At 45.9% G+C, this 19,520-nt stretch overlaps 3 protein-coding genes across 3 annotated transcripts; all 3 read left to right on the top strand.

The window, feature by feature from the left end:
- Window positions 1-9,260: 9,260 nt before the first annotated feature.
- N7477_004299 (HNH endonuclease signature motif containing protein) lies at window positions 9,261-10,618 on the top strand (the record flags this gene model as incomplete). Its single annotated transcript, XM_056965962.1, has 4 exons — window positions 9,261-9,608; window positions 9,636-9,714; window positions 9,779-10,098; window positions 10,151-10,618. The coding sequence occupies 4 exons, from the start codon at window positions 9,261-9,263 to the stop codon at window positions 10,616-10,618; spliced, it is 1,215 nt and encodes a 404-aa protein (XP_056822743.1).
- A 2,562-nt stretch (window positions 10,619-13,180) lies between these two features.
- On the top strand, window positions 13,181-14,308 carry N7477_004298 (uncharacterized protein; the record flags this gene model as incomplete). The annotated part of the gene is made up of 3 exons (XM_056965961.1): window positions 13,181-13,398; window positions 13,449-14,090; window positions 14,143-14,308. The coding sequence occupies 3 exons, from the start codon at window positions 13,181-13,183 to the stop codon at window positions 14,306-14,308; spliced, it is 1,026 nt and encodes a 341-aa protein (XP_056822742.1).
- Window positions 14,309-16,987: 2,679 nt separating this feature from the next.
- Window positions 16,988-17,423, top strand: N7477_004297 (uncharacterized protein; the record flags this gene model as incomplete). The annotated part of the gene is made up of 2 exons (XM_056965960.1): window positions 16,988-16,999; window positions 17,049-17,423. The coding sequence occupies 2 exons, from the start codon at window positions 16,988-16,990 to the stop codon at window positions 17,421-17,423; spliced, it is 387 nt and encodes a 128-aa protein (XP_056822741.1).
- Between the last annotated feature and the right edge of the window lie 2,097 nt (window positions 17,424-19,520).

Raw genomic sequence — 19,520 nt, 5'->3', positions numbered from 1 at the left:
TCGTGCGCTAGTACTGCCGTCCGGACAGCCCCGTAGCTCCGCCTATATGTGGGTAGGGTGGTCTCGACCTTACGAGAGACTCTAAATCGTCCTATTTTTTGACCGATCCACAACGTCTGAACCGCCTCCTATTCTGGCCAGATATAATCTCTAAATCTTGCTAGACCTCCCGAGAAAGATATACTAGCTATCTTAATCTCTCCTGATACGGTCCGGGATAATAGACTTGTGTTAGGCTTGGTAGACGCTTGAGGTCTGTTGAATTCTGCTTATTATAGGGATCGTCGTGGATACTTTAGTCCGGTGCGACCCTATCGCGCGCGGATCTATCTCAAGAACTAAAATATAATTTAGACCGCATCTAAGCCTCGTTTCGCGAACTTACTTTGGCTGCGGAGCTCTCCGTTCCTACTCCACCAGGCTATCGGCAGATCATTCGAATTAAAATTACCTCTGGTCTGAGCTCGGACGGAAGCTTGGATATCCAGGATCAGGGTTTATCCGAAAGCCGCCTCTCGATCTAATCTCGGCCGATACATCACATATACTAGGCGTGCGCCAGTGAAATACAGCCTTCTGATGTCTTGCACCTTCTTTTGGAATTATAACAGTCAGGTATAACTCGCCAGAGTTTCGGCATACTCTCTGTTTGCTGGCGGGGAAGAGGCACGGGCACAAAAATAGGAAGCCAATTTCCGGAACGCACCGCTCGCCCCGCTTTATCCCCGAGCCTACCACCGTGACCGAACGTCGTGCCCAATTCCAAATAATAAGTACAGTACTTGGTTCTACCGTCTAGGTTATTGTTTCCGCTTTCCGACGCTATGAAACTTAGCTGGGAGAAGAGGACAACTGACGGCGGCAATCGGGGTTTCCGCTATGCGCGACCGTTTCGCTCTATATATGTCACCGATCGCTATTTTAGTCTAAATTCCAGATAGCCGTCGGGATATCCGTTATATCCAGGACTTTCAATCTTGGCTGCCGATCCCCGCGCTAACATAATCACTGGCTTTTTTACTAGTTATATCTGAGTGGCGTACAGCTAGATGACCCACCCCAGCCCCTTTGCAGAGCCGCAGTATATGTACCGGTATAACTATTCACGCGCAGCTAGAAAATCTGCCGGCATAGAATTCGAACACTGGCCTGCTTGCTGGTCGATCGATCTGGCTTGCGTTCGCTTTTAGTATTATGCACGGTAATCTGCACTACATGTGAGGTCTGTTAGAAGGTAATAATTATCGCACTAAGTCTCCTATGCGATGTCTTTTTCTGCCTCTGGGGCTTCTTATTGGGCAAGTATCACGATAAAATAGCCTTCTCGCTTATTATGCTATCTGCCTCGGAAGCGCCGACTACGACTCCTAGGCGAGCACCGTGTTCCAGAGACTCCTACCGCATTAGGCATGGACTGACCGAACGATCCACCGGCTCAAAGCTTAGCCCTACCTCCGGCCATCGATCCATGGTTCACCCTATATAAAAGGAACTGTTTCGCACAAGATCATTTTCCTAACGATCTGTGGGGAAGGGAGGCCCGACGAGATTTGGAATTTATAGCCTGTGCCGTCACTGAAACGAAGGTAGCTTAATCCTCTTACCCCGCGGCCTATTAACCTCTGTACGTTACTCTGGTCGAGTCGGCCCGAACCTCGGCTGACCCAGATCTCAGCTAGCCCACACAAACAAGACCTCCCTATCCCTGATCGAGCTACTGTATATCATTTTCTATAGCAAGGGGTAACTACTGCGACCGGATTCTCTGCGTGTACAAAGGCGTGCAGTCTCTTTTAGATTGTATCTAATATGCAGGAAGCATAAATTATATATAGGACGCTACATGGGGTAGAGTCATGCAGAAGTGGAGACACGTCGGTCAAAGTCTATCATCAACGGCTTTTGTTACTCCCTATTTCCATCAATTAGCGATCACTCGCGGAGATCAGGCCTTTGTTCCATCTCAAGGACGGCCGAGTCATCAAAGTACCTGTTAATTTTCAGAGTGGACCGTTTTGACGACAATGCAGACCACCCCAGACCAAACGATCTACGCAGCAAATTTTAACAAATAACATTGTGCTCCTTGCCCCAGGCGTCCCCTCCTATACTTAGGGCTCATCGTCCTCTTATTAGGCGATAGTCAGTCTTTCAATATTTGAATAATGATTCGTGGGAGATATATTTGTGAATTTATGCACGAGGATAAAAGACAGAAAACCAGAGTCATATAACATAATAATAGATTGCTTTTATAGTATCGCCAATCAAGACATTTCTCCGTACGTGCCAAAATTGGGCAATGCCAAAGCCTCGGATATAGATAGTATCGGGGCTATATCATCTGGAATAACAAGGTTATCTAAGATATCGAACTTACCGGGCACCTAAGGGCTTTGTAAAGCATCGGAAGGGGGCATAGCTCTGGTTAGGGAGACGTTCTCGGACTCGCTCTTCCTCAGTTCTATTTTTCTTATCATAGAAAAAGAGAGCTTTCCTAACTCGTTCAAAATGTGCTTATAGTCTAATCGTAGCATATAGGTTCCCTAGTTAGGTGATATCTCGTCAAAGCGCTTCTGCAGGCCTAGATTCTCCTGTTTCAGTTTATAGATCTCCGCCCTAGCTTTCTGTAGGTCCAGGTCGAGCTTCCGTGTTTGTGCCTGAAATCGGACCTTCTCGACGCCAAGGTGCCGAACAGCCTCGGAGGCTTCCCGGCGCTGCTCATTGAGTTACGCGACCAATTGCGCGCGATCTCTGTCTGCATTCTGAAAGACAGCTCTGCAATCGGCATGGATAGGATCATTTTGGGCACTTTCTTGCCCGCCAGTTTCTGGACCTTGCGAAAGTAGTTTAGGCTAATAGCAGGCCCAGTGATTAGCTATATTTCCTTATAGCCTCAAGATTATGGCAGTAGCATACCAGTGGTTGCCTCTGGGTGCCCATATTAGAGGGGCGAAGCGGATTATTAACGCGCGTGGGATAAGGCCGACCAGCTTGCGCAATAGGTGCTCCGGCCCGTGTCCTTAGGGCGGATCTGTTAGGTGGGGCTCTCGCCTGGGTTCCAGAGAGGTTAGAGACCCTTAGCATGACTGGTAGAAAAGATAGTATGAGAAGTAATAAAGTTTAAGTGCGCCGTGGGAGCTCGAGAGAGACAATAGGAGAGTTGATATTCGAAAGTGTGTTGAGACAGAAAATCCAGGGGATTAACTGACCTTTATAGTAAAAAGGAATAGCTCAGTCCATCATATTAGTGGGGTCCACTTATATGCGGTCAGGCGCGTGAAAACTGGGTTTCAATTAATTATATATGGGTTCCTGCCCTATTCTGGAACTGTTTCGCTAAACTCACCGAGTCTTCCTCGCGTATCAGCTAAGGACAAAATAACGAACTGTACTAGTTATAATGCCTTGAAGTCTTTCTTTCCTTACCAATTAAAATGCTAACTTTATTGAGAAGGCCAGGAAATTGGCGCTTCCCAGAGCAGCTTATAGGTTGGGTAGTAGTGTTGAGGCTGGCCTTATTTGCTACCTGCTTGGATACCTCACCTACCACTGGCGAGCCATCTCGAAGGCAATTCTAGTTATTTTTTATTTCCTAAATTAAATGTTGTCACAGCCTATATAAGTAGTCATAAGAAATAAAGGTCGAGAAATTAAGATTAATCAACTAGCAGAGTAAATAAGATTGAGGTCACTGTGTTCGACTTACTGGGATTAAGTAGCTGGAATAGAGTAATTAGGATTATAATTACGATCGAGTGGTAGAAATTGAGTAATTGAATAGCCTTAGATTATAGGGATTCGAAATTCTGAGTACCTCTGATTGAGTAATTAGGATTGAGTCGACTGAGTAATTATGGCTATATATATTATTGACAATATTAGCAATTCGGGACCGTATACGTAGCTCGCTAATAATATGGCTTATCTTAGAAATATGCAAAATACTGCTTTCTAGTAACCTATAGCACGAGCCTAAGTGTTCTGGATTCTAAACTAGGGGCCGTATATTACCGTATACGAGAACCAGGGGGAATTCGTGGCCTCGAGCCTCGCGCTATAGCTTTTGTGCGTTTTGATAGACTATTTAGCGGATTAATCACGCCTAGAAAGCGCTTTTAGACTTAATACCGTATTCCATAAAGTTAGAATAACTGAATCCTCGGATTAGTGGATCGGACGACTTTCAATAAATGTGAGGCTAAGTCCGCGTAAGTGGTGTGTCTCGGCCGCCCTAGAAAATTATATATAAACGCGATCTTCCCGGAGATTTAAAGGCTAGGAATCAGAAGACTTTCTCTCCTCCCCTGTTTGGCCTAAGAGCCCAAGTGTTATAGTGCCCCCCCGCGTGGCCTTAAAACGTCTGCTTAACCCTGTTCGGTGTGAGAACCCGAGCGTTATAGTGCCCCCCCGCGTGGCCTTAAAACGTCTGCTTAACCCTATTCGGTGTGAGAACCCGAGAGTTATAGTGCCCCCCGCGTGGTCTTAAAATGTCTGCTTAACCCTATTCAGTGTGAGAACCCGAGCGTTATAGTGCCCCCCCGCGTAGCCTTAAAACGTCTGCTTAACCCTATTCGGTGTGAGAACCCGAGCGTTGTAGTGCCCCCCCGCGTGGCCTTAAAACGTTTGCTTAACCCTGTTCGGCGGGAGAACCCGAGCGTTGTAGTGCCCCCCCGCGTGGCCTTAAAACGTCTGCTCACTCTAGCGACAGATAGATACCTCTTCGTGGTGCTAGAGACTAGTACTCGAATAATTGTTTAAGGAAGCTAAGATCTATTATTGGCTTCTATATTTCTATAATTATAGGTTTTTTGCAAAAACTTCCTTAATTTTACGATATATCTGGTGAAGTAGCTTTTTGACCCGCTTTATATCGGACACTGGAGACGTCACTGTGATGGCTCTGTGGCGTCTGTATTGGAATATCCAGTCGTTAAGTGAAGATAGCGAGAGTATAATAAGAATGAGTTCTACTGTACTACGAATTTATAGATAAGAATTCCTATCAGTCGCTATCGTCCGGCTCGTAGTATTGTCTTATAGTTTTATTAGTGTATAAAGCTTGGTCGTCAGCTTCTACCATATATATTAATCACGAAATCCTCCATTAAGTACGGCGTACCTCTAGTGTGAGGCAGCGGGAGCGAAACTAGGATAAGACGCCCTATAAGTGCCTCTTATCCTCCATCGGAGCCTCTAGGGAAGCTTTCTTTGCGTAGTTATGGCTATAAAGACAACAATAGCTTACTTATCATTTAGATTTTCTCACGCTTAATTCCCCACGTTTAATTCCTCACACTCAGTTCCTCATACTCAGTTCAATTCCTCATACTCAATTCCTCATACTCAATTCCTCATACTCAATTCCTTATACTCAATTCCTCATACTCAATTCCTTATACTCAATTCCTTATACTCAATTCCTCATACTCAATTCCTTATACTTAATTCCTTATACTTAATTCCTCATACTCAATTCCTCATACTCAATTCCTTATACTCAATTCCTTATACTTAATTCCTTATGCGCAGTCCCTCACCCTTAATTTCTCACGCGCAATCCCTCGTCCTTAATTCCTCACGCCCAATCTCTCGTTGTTAGTCCCTCACTGTCAATTTAAGAGTGATATAGTAATTGCATATTTACCGTTACTATGCAATTACAGAATCTCGTACTTGGAGAAAGTTTGATACGAAATGCAATTAATTATAACGGAGGCTAGTCAATTCGCACAGAGAGATCCTGTCCCCGTCTAACGTTCTTAAGCCACAAGATATTAGTGGGGGCTAAACATTTAACCGACGGTAGACTAGATCTAACGGTCGGGTAATTATTAGTGTACGCTTTGCTTAAAGCATAACGATGCCGTCTTAATCCCGATTAAAGAAGATAGAACAGACGGATCCCTGCCTTAGTCTTATTATGATCACGAGTAGACACTACGTAGATTTCTACCTTAGATCTATTCTTTGCAGATATAGTGGATTCTAGATATTATACTTCCTAATACGTTAGACTTTTCGAATAAGCTTTATTTTCTAAGGCCTAGCATATCCATCCGTAATATAGTAATCTCAAACCTAGGACTAGTAGTAAAAGAAAGTGCCCTCCTTTATCGCTTTCGTTTCCTCTTCTTCTAGCCTTAACGTAATTTTCTATTGCTCCGTTAGCTTAATAACGCGAAATATCGACTTACACTTACTGAAGGATAATCCGGAGGGAAGGTCGTCTAGAGAAATCGAAGATCCCCGTAACGTGATCGGCGAATAATAATAATATATACTACCTCCAGGCCAAACCACTTAGTTAGCCGGGAGAGAAGCTTTGGTATAGCTATAATAGGTTGGTGTGCGGCTGTGGTGACAGGATTTGTCGATAGATAATGCGGACGTCTAGCGCGGAAAACTAAGGTATCAGGTAAGTGACCGCCCCTAGACTTTATACTATAGACGGTAGCAATCGGGCAATGCCCGATCTAGAACGGTAGCGGATATAAATTTAAGGCAAAGCACGGTGAAAAGTGTCTGTGTACGATGAACACTGTCTGCGAGTCATATGGTGAAATGGTGAAGAACGATCGTGATAGCGCATCGCTTTATGCACCATCAATTTTATTTGGTTGAAGTTGCACCGTCTATTAAACGTGAATAACTGAGATCCTAATGGTCCATGGAAGCTAGCGGCACCGCATCATAGTAATAGGTGGGAATTCGCGTCGTAACTTAAGGTAAGGGCGGACAAAAGCAATCTATTAATAGTCAAACCGGACAGAAGAACGGCCCAGGTGTCTATGCATCCCATTTTCTATAAGTACATACCATCCAGAGCACACGAACGCACCATTCCTTTGAAACAGTACACTCAGTACAGCAACGACTTTCTGAGCATCTATGGCCGGCTACAGTACGTCCCGAAACTGGTGCAACCGCCTACACTCTTTGAGTGATTTTTTAGCCCCACTGCCAGGAAACACTAGACCATATTAGGAACAGAACCGGAATATCAATATTCCTGTACCAGTCTCGATACCGTGATTTACTTTCATTAAAATACGGTGCCTTGTCTCGTAACTGTATTGGAGGTCCAAGGGAACTAGAATTTTCCATAGAAATGCAAACAAGTCAAACACTGGAGCTTGGGAGTCCTCGAGAATCTGGCGACCTGTCACTTCCCTTCCGCTCCTATGTCTAAGTGACGGTCTGGGGGGCTTACTCGGCGCCCGATCTGCAAATAGTGACTTGCATTACTTGCTTACTATACCTGCAGACTACTCATGAACCCGCTTATCATAATACTCAGCCTGTCAGCTACAGTCCTCTCTTCTTGACGCCCTGGAACACACTTGGTGGAAGCTGACACACAACCATGTTAATAGACTCCTCAGTGGCATCTTCTGCCTTGGGGGGATGACTCACACTCCTTTCAACGATTATTATGATGATGCTTACCGACCTGAACTGCCCGATCTATGGGAACGGACTCCCTCGTATGCCCCCACCCCTGGTTACCCAGACCGCGAATGGACGCCATCAGTAATCTGCCCTTCACCCGATCACGAGGACATAGTTAGTGAATGTTCACCTTCCTTGCATCAACATCTATCCGACCAGCAGAGTTTTGATCCTGTGGTTGAACGTGCAGATGGAAGTGCGTGGGATGAACAATCTCCGGACTGTATCCACTATCAGATCGAGTGGAGGGTTAAATTGAACAATCGAGTTGTGGTCAAGGATACAAAACAAGACCTTATTCAACCACCTAGATCCTACTGGGAACAGATAAAAGAGGATGCTTGTAATATTCTAGGACGGAAGACAGCCCGTGGCCGACGGGTGAGACTAGATGATACTGACATAGTGTTATCGGTGAACTCCCAACGGAACATTGACAAACACTTTGAAGGTACTAGTGTTGATTGGACAGCGGTGGAGAAACAACTGCTAGCGTGGGCCTATCTATTCCGTCGTGGAAAGAAGATCCGGCTCCAGATATCGATCAACTACATAGAGGACAGTGGACCTCTTCCTTCTAGAACGGACAAGCGAGGAAAGTTATCGGTGACTACACGGATGCTCGCTGACCGAGACGCTCAGATTGACGCCGAGCAGGTCTCCGGCCAATATTCCGTCTGGCGCGATGTGTATCGTGTTATGCGATGTCCCGGGCCTCCATGTCGCCACGAAGGACAATACTGCTGGCAAGATCCAGAGGGAAAAAGGCACCATAGAGTGAAGACACACCATCTGAAGGCCCTCGTCAAATATGTGGAGCAAGGTGGGGTTCTCGAGACCCACGCTGATGTCCCTGATAGTGTTCGCGAGCAGCTCTATGCCGAGGAGAACCAGCGACTGGACAAAAAAAAGAAAGCTGCGGAGAACTCCACAACGGGTTCAGTGTGTCCTCCAATCAATATCAATGTCCTCCCGGCTGGATCATCTCAACAATCGATACAGCCTCCTGCTAATGATGCTATGCCCACCGGGCCCGGCTGTACTGAATCAATCATAATCGACGGCCTGCTAGATGTCGCTATGGACGAATATACTGAATGGCAGCAATCGCGGGTGAGCAACGAGACTTTCAGGGAGAACATCAACAAAGCACGCGATGTGACTCTTGAAAATTGTCTCGACCTCATGCAGATTTATGAGGATCAAGACCCAGGTTTCTTTGTTAAGCACGGCGTGAAAGTAGGTGCCGCTCGGCGGTTCGTTCGTGACATCGGCCTTTGGGTGAAACGACGCAAAGAAGCGACTTGCAACGAGAATATTCATTTAGTCTAGCTATTTTATGTACTGTGATTAGAGAACAGCCTTCACTGGCATGCTGCATTTATCCCTTTGCATGGGTTCGGAATGAACTGTAATTTCTTTCGGCGATCATACTGCCATACAGTACTGTATCATGGTAGAGAGGATATTGTCGGGTATTAAATTTATTAAATTGGCGTAATGCATTGTCACTATTGTGAGTAGACTTTGCCCACCATATAATGAGGTCAATCAGCTTGAAGTCCCCACTGGATGTGAGACTTGCTGGGTGGGGCCAGTCCCCGCATCAATTTTTGGAGGTATCAACCTTGAGTCGTCCGTTGACCTGGAGCGCAGGGAGGTTAGTGCCACGAGTTAGGGGCCTTTTAGCAACTTAGATCTGTTATCGATCCTATTGGTACACCCGTAAGATGCACTTTGCTACGTTTCTGTTACTGTGGGAGATTTTGTCGGGCCGACGTTAAACCCGTTATGAGTCAGCTCATCACATGCCTCCTCCACCATCTTCCTCGCCCTCACCCAAGGCTCGCAAGTTCCCAGCGATGGCGACTCACCGTCACCAGTCCTCTCTAGAAGGGGTTCTGGACTTCTCAATACCCTTATCATTAACACCACAACAGCATAAGTCGGCAAGGAGCCTGGTGATTAGGCTTGTACGGCATTATGGCCCCGAGAAGACCGTTCGGAAGGGCTATCGGCCTGCGGCGCTTATCCAGGCCACTCTCGAGCACGTTACATCGCCGGATACCTTTATGACTTTCTTCCTCTCATATATCTATGAAGACTTGTGTTCGGAAGAAGGACATACCGTTAATATCGATATTACTCACGCCTTGGTATTCTTCGAGGGATTTTCTTTATAGGAACCAGAACAAATAAATAAGCTTCACGAAGGCCTAGAAAAGTTTGCTGAGTATATCGTTGAAAATTTCCTCCTTCCCCGTTCGTTAATTCCTTACTTATATATATGGACCTCCAGTGAGTATATACTAATTCGCAATTGCAGTTAGAGCATCATCAGTCAAGACACCACAACCAACGCCAACGTCGTTATCATCGCTGCAGAGCTCAACACCGACCGGAACCAGGCAGCGTGTATCTGTTTTACGACAGAACTGTCTTATACGCGACCGCCACCGCTGTGTAGTGTCTCGGAAATTCGATAGGGCAGCAGCCAGAAAACGTTTCGCGGAGAATGCGGAATCTTGTGCAGACGATAACGGGAACCTATTAAAGGATGAGTCCAGCGATCAATTTTCATACTTAGAGGTTGCCTACATTCTCCCTCATTATCTGACGACGGTAGCTTCTGGTGAAACCGATTTGGTATATACGATCATTGGGATTAGTATTTTGATAGTACTAATGTTATGCCTAGAGTGATTCAAAGAAGAATGCTCTTCGGATCTTAGACATGTTCGATCCCGGAATAATCCATCTTATTAATGGACCCAAAATCGACAGTCCCATGAACGCCCTCACTCTAACGCTGGACTACCACCGGCTATTCGGCGAATTCCAGATCTATTTCGAACGCACTGGCACACGGTACCAGTACAGGATTGACTCGATAGAACGCAGTCCTTTTTTACGTGACCCCTTGTTTCCCGTCACACGTTCGCTGACCCTAAGTCCTCATCGCACGGTAGATCCGCCATCCCCCCGGCTTCTCGACGTCCACCGCGCTATTGCACTTATTATGAAACTTAGCGGCGCTGGCGAATATATTGAGAGGGTCCTTCGTGATATGGAGGAGCTGGATGTCAGAGAAGATGGATCGACACATTTGGGATATCTTGCAGGCTTACGACTTGGCGGGTGGTTAGATACCCTATCAGTGCATTAGAACCTGGTACGAGAACATTGGCATGTCGAAGAATTCATGCATTTCGTACAGTACGTCCCGAAACTGGTGCGACCACCTACACTCTTCGATTGATTCTCCAGCCCCAACGCCAAGAGACACTTGTCTATATTAGTAGTTCTTCCAAAACACCCCCTATCAGTTGGATTTGTATTGTTTCTTACGTGGATTACATAGTACTCTCAGGTATGTATTCGCTTGTAAGTTGAATACATCCGACACCTCGATACCCCACTCACAAAGCAACCTCCCAAGGAAAGGTACCTTAACAATCAATCACGAGTGGTCGAACCAAGATAGCGCCAAACCTAGCCCGTTCAAAGTATAAGCTTATCTATAATATGATCCACAGTAGAGAATTATTATAACACAGATGGTATAGGTTACTGGCTGCAATAGGAGTATAATCCTGAGAATCTCTTCTAATATACGGATATTTGGCAGTGTAAAAGCACTGCCTAATAAAGGCGGGCGACCCCGTAGTATTATCCAGTCATGCTCGAGGCTTTGTGCGATTACCTACTCGAAAAACCCACCTTATACCTCGACGAGATAGCGATTTTTCTGTGGGACGAATTCGCTCTTCAAGCAACGAAATCGAGCATTAGCCGCGCCCTTGCTTTCAAAGGCTGGTCAAAAAAGACTGCCCGTATTAAGGCCCGAGAGTGCAACCTAAACCTTCGTGACGACTACCTTTACTATATCTTATGTTTCTAGTCCTACCACCTTATCTATGTGGACGAGTCTGGATATAATAAAAGTTTAGGCTTCAGGCGAACGGGTTAGTCCCCACTAGGTATGGCGCCAGTTCAAGTGTCTAAATCACGATGTGATCAGCGATATCAGATACTACTAGCCTATGCCTAAGATAGTATTGTTATGTCTCGAGTGTTTCAAGGCTCAACCGATGCATCCGTCTTTGAGGATTTTATTGAGCAGCTTCTGCAGCATTGTGGGAAATGGCCCAAACCGAAGTCTGTGTTAGTTATGGACAATACATCCTTTCATCACTCGGAGCGAATCGAACAGATGTGTTCAGAAGCCGAAGTAAAGCTGGTCTTCTTGCCTCCATACTCACCAGACTTGAATCCTATTGAGTTCTTTGCTGAGTTTAAAGCTTTTATTCGGCGAAATTGGCAATCCTACGAAGAAAAATCCAGACCAAGGATTCGATCACTTCCTCGAATGTGTGTGTTGACACTGTCGGTGCCACAGCAAAAAGTGCGGAAGAACATTCTGGCACGCAGGCCTGACCATAAAGAAGATGTAAAGCAGCTACTTGTTAGGACCACCCCCGTGTCCTGCGTGGTTCGATAGGAATACGAGTGAAGAGCTCTGAGGATATCTATGGGATAGCACTAGGTGCGAGGTGTGTATTCAGACTAATCGCTGGTCGCCCTGACGACTAGCTACGAGGCTTCGTATCCATTGTGCTATACTAAGCGAGATCACGAGATATGCATAACAGAGGCCCACGCCATGCGGGGTTCATTCATGGTGGTCATGACACTACTTCAGCGATGTTCCAAATGAAACTCAGCGGTTGACTCATAAATATGTAAGATATTGATTGTATAAATATGTTGATAAATATAGTGACAAGAAAGCCCTATGAAGGTCAAGGTCATCACACCAACAAAAAATGGCAGCGGCGTTTGACATCATATTGATACACAGAAAGGGCGTTCAGCCACCCTCCAAGCCGTAATCCCGTGAGGGTTCCCAAGGGTGTTGACCCATCTTCTTGGACATCCAACTCTTTTATGTCTCGAAGGACCCTCTCGATATATTAGCCTGCGCCGCTCAGTTTCATTATAAGCGCAATAGCACGGTGGACAGCGAGAAGCGAAGCCGGGCGGATGGCGGATCTATCGTGCAGTAGGGGGTAAGGGCCAACGAGCGAGTGACGGGGAGCAAAGGGTCTCGTAGAAAAGGACTTCGCTCTGTCGAGTCGACCCTATACTCTACCAGTCTGCTTTATTCTCTCTATCTCTAAGCTCTGTTAAAATAGCCCCTGAACACCTGCAAACAGTGCACACGAGCGGACAAAAGGCCGCGTATTTGCCAAAAAAGCCGAAATCACACCATATGAGGGGTAAGCGATCAGCGGTGAGGCCAATGTTGGCCTCACCGCTGGATAAATGCCCGAATCAGCTGGATCCACAATCCTGACAGAAGATAATGGGCACGCATCAGCATGCGATTTGTGGTTGGGCAGCCGGCTCGCCTGTGGGTTCGCCCGTTGATTACGTTAGCACTAGAGCTTATAAGTCGAACTTCTCTTCATCGTTCAAAGCTAGAGTTGTCACCGTCTTCGACATGGATACCTATCGATGAGAATGGTCAATCATCAAACATTGAAACCCAGTCCTACCCAGTTCTTCACTGACTCTCTTACATGAATGAACCTCTCCCTATCCAAAACAATTTTGGACTTTTTTCCCAGGCAACTCACGACCTGATTTTTTCCTCCTCCTTGCTCGACTAGCCGCTACGAGAGAAATGCCACAAACTCCAGATCGTGTGCTCGCAACACCCGAGCACATGTCTCTCGACTATGGGTGCTCAGACTGGCGGACCATGAGCCAACGAGCCGCAGATCTGTACAGTGCTGGTACCAAGCTTTGGACGAGAGAGGATCTCAAAGACATAGAGAGACAATTGGGCCAATCTTATACAATGGATCGATTCTCCGTCCGTCGAATTGATGGAAGTATAGTCCAAATATCTAATCCTATGTTCCAAATACAGAATCCTATCTGGTACGTGGGCATTCTGACCCAGTTTCAGCCGACAATCTAAGTTCTCTAAGGAAACCTCATGTCAAGTACCAAGAATATTGGCAACTTGTGAAAGCGCAACCCAACGGCCCGACCGAAACCTACCATTGCTCCTACATGGTAGATTGGAGCAACCGGACTGCACGAGACTTTCGGGAGCTTATAGCACAGCCTTCACAAGTTTTTGACGAAAAAGACTCCTTGTGGCAGAATAGCATAACCTGCAAGCTCTTGGCAGCCTTGGTACAAGACTTACTCAGTACAAATATTGTGAAGAAAGTTCTTTGCTTTGGGCTCGGTGACTTCTGCCGCTCCGCCCCTGAATGGCTAAGGAAGCAGCACGACTCTTGGGATGGGACTTCGGAAGTGAAAAACGTGATGGGCTGCATGGTCCAGCATTCGATGGCTCTTACTATCGCTCAGATTTGTTGCGGCAATGGAACGATACCTTTATACGCCCAGGACCCAGAGTATACAAGCGCTGCAGAAGAGATCCTGACCAAGAAGGACTTCAAAATTGTTGGACATCACGGTGCAGGAGGATTCGCGGAAATCGATGAAGAATCGATTGTGATATCAGCCTTTGCTGCCGCCCCGGTTAAGCAGATAATCGCCGATCTTGCTCGACCTGCCCTCATTATTTCCACCGGCTTTGAGGTCTTCAACGGCAATGAGTAAGTTCGCTTTCTTTGATTTTTAAATCTAGCTAACCAGGACACTTTGCAGAAAACCATTAGCAGATGCTGAATCTCCGAGAACAAGAGATATGTGGCTTGAGTATGATGCCTATAGCCTTCCAACCCATTCTGATGATGTTGAGATATGCGGTGCATTGAAAGGATTACATTTGTATCGAAGACGTCGGCAACCCTTGGATTCGCAAGGAGCCTAAGTTCAAAGACTATTTCAACTAGGGACTGTGGATTACAAACCATCGCAAATTTCATTTCCTAGATATCGAGACAGGAATCTCATGTATACGTATTCTGCTACTTGCTTCCTATCATCCCTCGTGCGCTGGTGTAGATTTTGTATACCATTCCAGGAGAGCCCGTGGAGTCTTATTCTAGAGGATCCGTATGACAGATAGCCGGTGGCCGATCGTTCAGTCTTTCTTCTTCGAGCAATTACAACAGGAGTAACAAGCGCCACAGTCTGCATGTACAGCCTTTTTATCCTGACCACAGGTGCAACATCTGATCGCGTCCACAGGAACGGTCATGTCGATATCAGAAGTCATGACGGAGGTAGAAACTATACTGTTATTAATTGGAAGGCCACTGATCTGCGATAAATGGTATGCGTACTGTACTTAATAGAATTCTGGCGATTAAAACCGCGTTTGAGAGAAGTGATTTAGAGAAGCGGTTCAGAGCGTTTGGCGATCAGGATTGATTTAAGGGTCCAATAGATACTGTTGCGGCGGCAGCCTTTCAGCCCGACGTATACTATGCTGGAAGGAGAAATCTGCGGGGAAGGCTAGGTAGTCTATCGACCAGGTGAAATGGGGTGATCACGCTCAAAAATGTAAGAGTGATTCTTGGGAAATTGAAGAGACATTCGTTACGGTTTTTATACTTTTTAAATGTAATCAGAGCGGGGTCATATGACAAGTCTTAATGTTGGGTGGTTTGGACGAAAATCAAACTAAGCACAGGGCTCCAAAATTAACCCATGAGGGATAAGCATGGAAAAGTGGGAGGAGGAAGGGGGGGGAGGGAACCTGCGACAGGCCGGTGGGAACGACGCTACTGCGGTGATAGAAGCTCATCACAGTGTGATAGGCGCCTTCATTAGGCGGTTGGGGCAGCAAGGCCAATTGCTGGCATATAACTCGTCACAACGGCGCTAAGGCAACCATCCACAGTTAAAACACACCAGGAAGCAAATCTCCACATCACTTCCCCAGAAGTACAGTGCGTCCTAGTTAAATCCCTTCGAGTCTGACTAGGTAGGGAGAGGGATGAGATCTAGTCTCGTGATAAAGTGACTCGTCCCGGGTCTATATTCGGGCCGATAGAAGCTCCGTATGATTTGGCCGATGGAACTTAGTGGGCCTGTCAGCATGACTGTACACTTACGAAGAGTAAGTTACAGTATTGAGACTGATCGAGTAATATTAATATTCCGGGTTTATTCTTTTATTCTAAATATGGCCTAGTGCATCTTGGGGGTGGGGCTAGAGAATCTCGCGAAGTGTGTAGGTAGGCGCACCAGTTTCGGGACGCACTGTATCTCTGAATATTGCCGGAGTTTAAAATACAACGTAGTTCGCAATAACGCCCGTGGTTGAGCCATAGTAGCGCTATATCTCTATAGCTAGGCCAGCGTGTCGAAAATGTCCCTCCGCGCTTTTCTCCCTCGCTCCAACAACATCAACACACCATTCGAGGAAGTTATCGAATCTTTGCTCTGGATTTTCTTCGTAGGATTGCCAATTACGCCGGATAAAGGCCTTGAGCTCAGCAAAAAACTCCTCAATAGGATTCAAATCAGGAGAATATGGAGGCAAATACACCAGCTTTACGTCAGCTTCTGAGCACATTTGTTCAATTCTGTCTGAGTGATGAAAGGATGCGTTATCCATCACTAGCACAGACTTCGGCTCGGGCTATTTCCCATAGTGCTGGAGAAGCTGCTCGATAAAATCCTCAAAGACGGATGCATCAGTTGAACCCTGGAACACTCGAGACAAAACAATGCCGTCTTGCGCATACGCAGGCAGAATTTGGTAGCGCCGATCACGATGAAATTTCGACACTTGAACCGGTGTGGTACTAAGGGGCGCCTAACCCGTTCGCCGGAACCCTATCCTTTTATTATATCCAGATTCATCGACATAGACAAGGTGGTAAGACTTAAAGTCTGAGATAAAATAATGATATTCGTCCCGATGGTTAAGGTTGCGTTCTCGGGCCTTGACCCGAGCAGTCTTTTTTGACCAGCCTTTAGACTTAAGGGCGCGACTGACGCTAGATTTCGTTGCTTAAAGAGCGAATTCGTCCCACAGAAAAACCACTATCTCTCCTGAGATATAAGGCAGGCTTTTCAATCAGATGGTCGCACAAAGCCTCGAGTATGACTGGAGTGATACTATGGGGTCGTCCGCCTTTAATTGGCGGTGCTTTGACGCTGCCAAATATTCTTATATTGGAAGAGATTCTCGAGACGGTGCTTTTGTTATAACTAGCGGCCTTTGCTATCTCAGTTATAGATAATTCGCCACTATGGATTATGTCGTAGATAAGCTCATACTTGGAAGGAGCTAGGTTTGGAGCCATCTTTAGTTGGACCACTGTGATTGATTGTCAAGCGTGCCTCCCGAGGAAAGCTGCTCCAGGTGAGGGGCATAGAGGTGTCACATGTATTGAATTTACAAGCTAATACATGGCTAAAATTAGTATGTAACCTACGTACGAGGAAATACCAACGCAACTGTCGGAAGAACTCCCAATATAGACTAGTGTGTCTTGGCTTAAGGGCCAGGAAAGTCAATCGAAGAGTGTAGTGGTTGCACCAGTTTCGGGACGTACTGTATCGATCCCCGACCCCCTCTCCGAACTTCATCGACATGGATGTCTCGGTAAGGTCCTCGTTTGTGATCTACTCCGAGATGAACTAACGGGGCTCAGGAAATACTTCGCACCATCGCGGCGCTCAATACGCGGTGTGTTCGAGCGGAAAAGATCATCGCAAAGCATGAGCATAATCTGGGCGCAGCACGGCAGTCGCTAGCGCAAACAAGCAACGAGCTTAACGAAACTGTGAAGGTGGCCGAGCTCCTCTATAATGTCAATCGGAGGCTTAGGACTGTCACGGATTACCTTCTAGCACAGCATAGAATGGCACTGAGTGACGGAGAGCCGAAATCCGTCGAAGTGTTAATTAACTCAATAGTCAATCAGACCGGAGCAGAGGCGCCGCCCAACTTTGAGAGAAACGGAAATATGACTACAGATAAGGCTTTTCCACCCACAGAGGTAGAAAGTATAACTATATCGCAGTAAAATAGAGGGTTACGGGATTAGTGCTATATAGCTAGAGCGAAATCAGCTATAGCTATGTAAGGGCTAAAACAGTCTATTGCCCTTATTGTGTTTAACTGTAGCCTAATTAAGACCGTGGAAAGAGTTATAATTCCAGAGTTCGAGTAATATCCCTTAGTCATAACAGTAGACAATTAGCAGGAATTGGAGACTACTAGCCTTTCGCCGCCACTAGCTCTTAATTTGAATCGGCTACGGTGAACTCTTTCACAGCTTATAAAAGGTTGTCGTCCTCCACCGTAGCCTACCTTATATCTGAATTACGGTCTAAGTTACTACGCGCTAGTATCGTTAGACACTTTGATGGCGAGTCCAAGAAGTGTTTTACGAGCGCAAAGCCTTATATATAAGCTGCAGCTAGTATTAGCGAACGTCCGGCCTATACCTTTCGAGTAGGAGAACCTCGCCTCGCATAGCGGTTTACTTCCCTTCGCTATAGAAGAATATAATATAGAGGAAGACCGCATAAGAAGGTCCGGAGCGCCCTCGCCGAACGAGATATGCCCTATAAAGGCACTTAACCCGCGGTCTAATAATTACCGGGTTAGTCCTCCCTTCGAGTGGTTCCTATATTATATTCTATATCGCAGTCTAACGAGATATTATAGGAGAACCACCATAAACCTAAAAGAGCCGCAGGGAAAATTCACAATTAGCTTCATAGGGCGCATAAGCTGGTTTTGAAGCTATATTACTATCGTGGATAAAATATATCTTATTAGCTAGAGTGACGTGAACGGCGGCAGTCGCAAACTAACGTAGTAGCCTACGTTTATACTCGGGGCTTTTATATATAATTATTGTAAGAAATAGCGAGATATATAATATAACTTAAGGCGGCTTTAGCTACTAGGAGGTGCTTAGCGCTCTGTTCTACCCTAAAGGTTCTAATAATACGTACATAAATGTTGGGAGATAAGAGGAAAGCTACCACGAAGCAGATCGGCAGATCGTGGCCCCTTATGTCCGTGGGATCAACCTTAGTCCGGCTGGGTCAGTCGGTGCCAGACAAAGGTAGAAAGTCAAAGGTCGTAGGATAGACTATAAGCAGATATAGCCTAAACGAAGGCAGAACCACAGTCCTAAGGATCAAAGGAAGAATGTAGAGATGACTTTTTGGAAAGTAGAACTGACTTGATTCTTTCTGCTAGAAAAGAAGGACATATTTCTAGGCTAGAATAGCCTAGAAATGATGTCTAGAATGTCATACAAATACTAGGCAGCAACATAATAAAGGTGGCAAAGAAGGGAACCGAAGAAAAGCCAAAAGAATGATGTCAAGGATCGATGGTTTCAGCCACCCCGAAAGCTTCCCCGCAGTATCAGGTTATGCATACCCAAAGGTGGACCATTTTATCCTTAAGGGATGGTCCGCCTATCTGAGAGGGGACTGAGGGTCGAAGTCTGTTCACCGAGGTTCGAAGACCATGGTCGAAGTCCGCGGGCAAGATATGCCCGAAAGCACCTCCGAAGGAACGGACCATTCATGCCTGAAGGCGGACCATTTACCTCTGAAGGAAAATGGTCCCGCCTATCTTTCGGGTGAGGGCCGCGGACCAGAATCAGAAGTGGTCAAAATATCATTTTGATAGAAGGCCCAAATTGGTCACGTGATCAATGCAATCCTGATCTTATATGTTGAATATAAGAATAGATCTTTCTATGTAGCATTGGTCTATATTCCAATATTAACTAATATAGTTCGGTCCCCTTTAAGCTCCCGAATATATTTAAGGAGGCGGATTTTCTTATTAAGGCGTTCGATTTTATCTTCGATAGTTTAGCTATCGTTTCGGAGTTCTCTATAGGTCGCTTAATATCCGCGTAGGTCCCCTAGAAGTAATTTATATTATAGCGGGCTAGGAGAAATTAACTTAGGTTAGTTTAGTCCCGGGGTCGAATCAGTAGCGTCTCTACGCTAAGACGTAGTAGTAGCCTCGTGCGATATAGGCGTGTCGTCGCCTTCGGTAGCGACGCGGGAGCGGAGGACACGGTCGTTAATAGATATAATTCCTTAGGTAACCGATAAAAGAAGAATTAGAATTATAAAGGATCTAT

Source organism: Penicillium maclennaniae (assembly GCF_028827695.1).
Source record: "Penicillium maclennaniae strain IBT 15551 chromosome Unknown utg000004l:1.0-3007600.0:1.0-3009580.0, whole genome shotgun sequence".
In the NCBI taxonomy this organism is placed as follows: Eukaryota; Fungi; Ascomycota; class Eurotiomycetes; order Eurotiales; family Aspergillaceae; genus Penicillium; species Penicillium maclennaniae.
The sequence above is the reverse complement of the archived record's forward strand: the minus strand, read 5'-3'. Positions and strand labels throughout refer to the sequence as shown.